Source organism: Perkinsus marinus, assembly GCF_000006405.1.
Source record: "Perkinsus marinus ATCC 50983 genomic scaffold scf_1104296967028, whole genome shotgun sequence".
NCBI classification, from domain to species: domain Eukaryota; phylum Perkinsozoa; order Perkinsida; family Perkinsidae; genus Perkinsus; species Perkinsus marinus.
This window is the reverse complement of record NW_003203703.1, coordinates 1-1246: the sequence shown is the minus strand read 5'-3', so window position 1 is coordinate 1246 and position 1246 is coordinate 1. Positions and strand designations below refer to the sequence as shown.

The following is a 1246-nucleotide window of genomic DNA, read 5'->3' as shown; positions in this document are numbered from 1 at the left end:
CGCCTCCATGCTCAACACTATGAATAAACACAAGACTGTCATAATGAGGTGTGTGAACGATATATCGCCAAGTGCATTCTATATCTGCTTCTTCGTTCATATTAACAGAGCCTACATTCTACTATCTAGGCAGAACTAATGCCAACAACTGAAGAACCTCTAGCTGTGGGCGACATAGAACAGACACATTCAAAACTTAAGCTTTATCATCCAATTTATCTGCCATAACCACAGGATTCGCCTTCGCCAATTTCCGACGCTCGTTGGTCTTGTAGTCATAGTCACATTGGTGAGCCTCTGCATACCTACTCATCAACGTAATATCTAATACCGGTGCGAGGATTGCTACCTGTGTGTTGAACAGAAGTAATAACCGCATCGACATCTAACACCGGTAAGGCCGATGCGTTTCCCGCATGTCCAGCACCTGATAAGACAATCTATTTCACGAACTGCACGATGCTGATCAGAACGATCCGTACTGGTCGATCGTATGATTTGTCATAAGTATAATATAGATGCCCCTTACCGATTAACATCACTCTGCACTGGCCGGTCATCACTCGCCTCTACCAATTCATCAACTTTCTCGGCCTCTAGACGGGCCTTCTCCTCCTAGAAAGTAGTCCCATACTAGATCGCCCCAAACCACATGAACGGGTTGTGCATGAGGTGTGCAAGCCGTTATAGTCAGGTATCAACTCCTACCGCATCTTCCTTCTCTTTCTCCTCCTTCTCTTTAAGATCTTTCCAGCATTTAGAGCAGTAATTATTGGTGCCAGGGTTACCAAAGAAGCCACACCCGCCTTTGCATGGTACAGGAGCAGCATTCGATGATGCCGCTGTTGTTGATGATGTAGACGCCTGAAAAGACAAGATAGCAGCATGTAATGTACAGATCACGTCAACTATTACCTCTTGAGGTACCTCCATGCTAACATCGTTGCTATTGGCCGGCTTAGGGCCCTTGATCAGCAGCAACGTGCTCTCAGTCACAATTTTCCTGGTTGATAAGGTATCCTCGTCTTGTAAATGCTTACCTGAGTTACTCAATACACCTCGTCTATCGCGTCAGATGTACACTATAGCTAAGAAGAGACCGACCTCCCACCTTTGTAAAATATCTTCATCTGAACCGCTGGGATGGAGCAATGTTCAGACCGAGAAGCTAGACGCTTCAATTCAGCTATCTGAGGAGTGATGTACATGCCCTCACGATATTCAGTAAATGAATAATCAAGGCTCA

At 45.3% G+C, this 1246-nt stretch overlaps 1 protein-coding gene across 1 annotated transcript; it reads right to left on the bottom strand.

Annotated features, from left to right (window-relative positions):
- Positions 1-60: 60 nt before the first annotated feature.
- Positions 61-1040, bottom strand: Pmar_PMAR000591 (zinc finger protein A20 domain-containing protein, putative; the record flags this gene model as incomplete). Its single annotated transcript, XM_002768844.1, has 5 exons — positions 61-305; positions 350-427; positions 530-615; positions 709-864; positions 916-1040. Coding segments are annotated over 5 exons (552 nt in total), but the record flags the coding sequence as incomplete, so codon positions are not given.
- Positions 1041-1246: the final 206 nt, after the last annotated feature.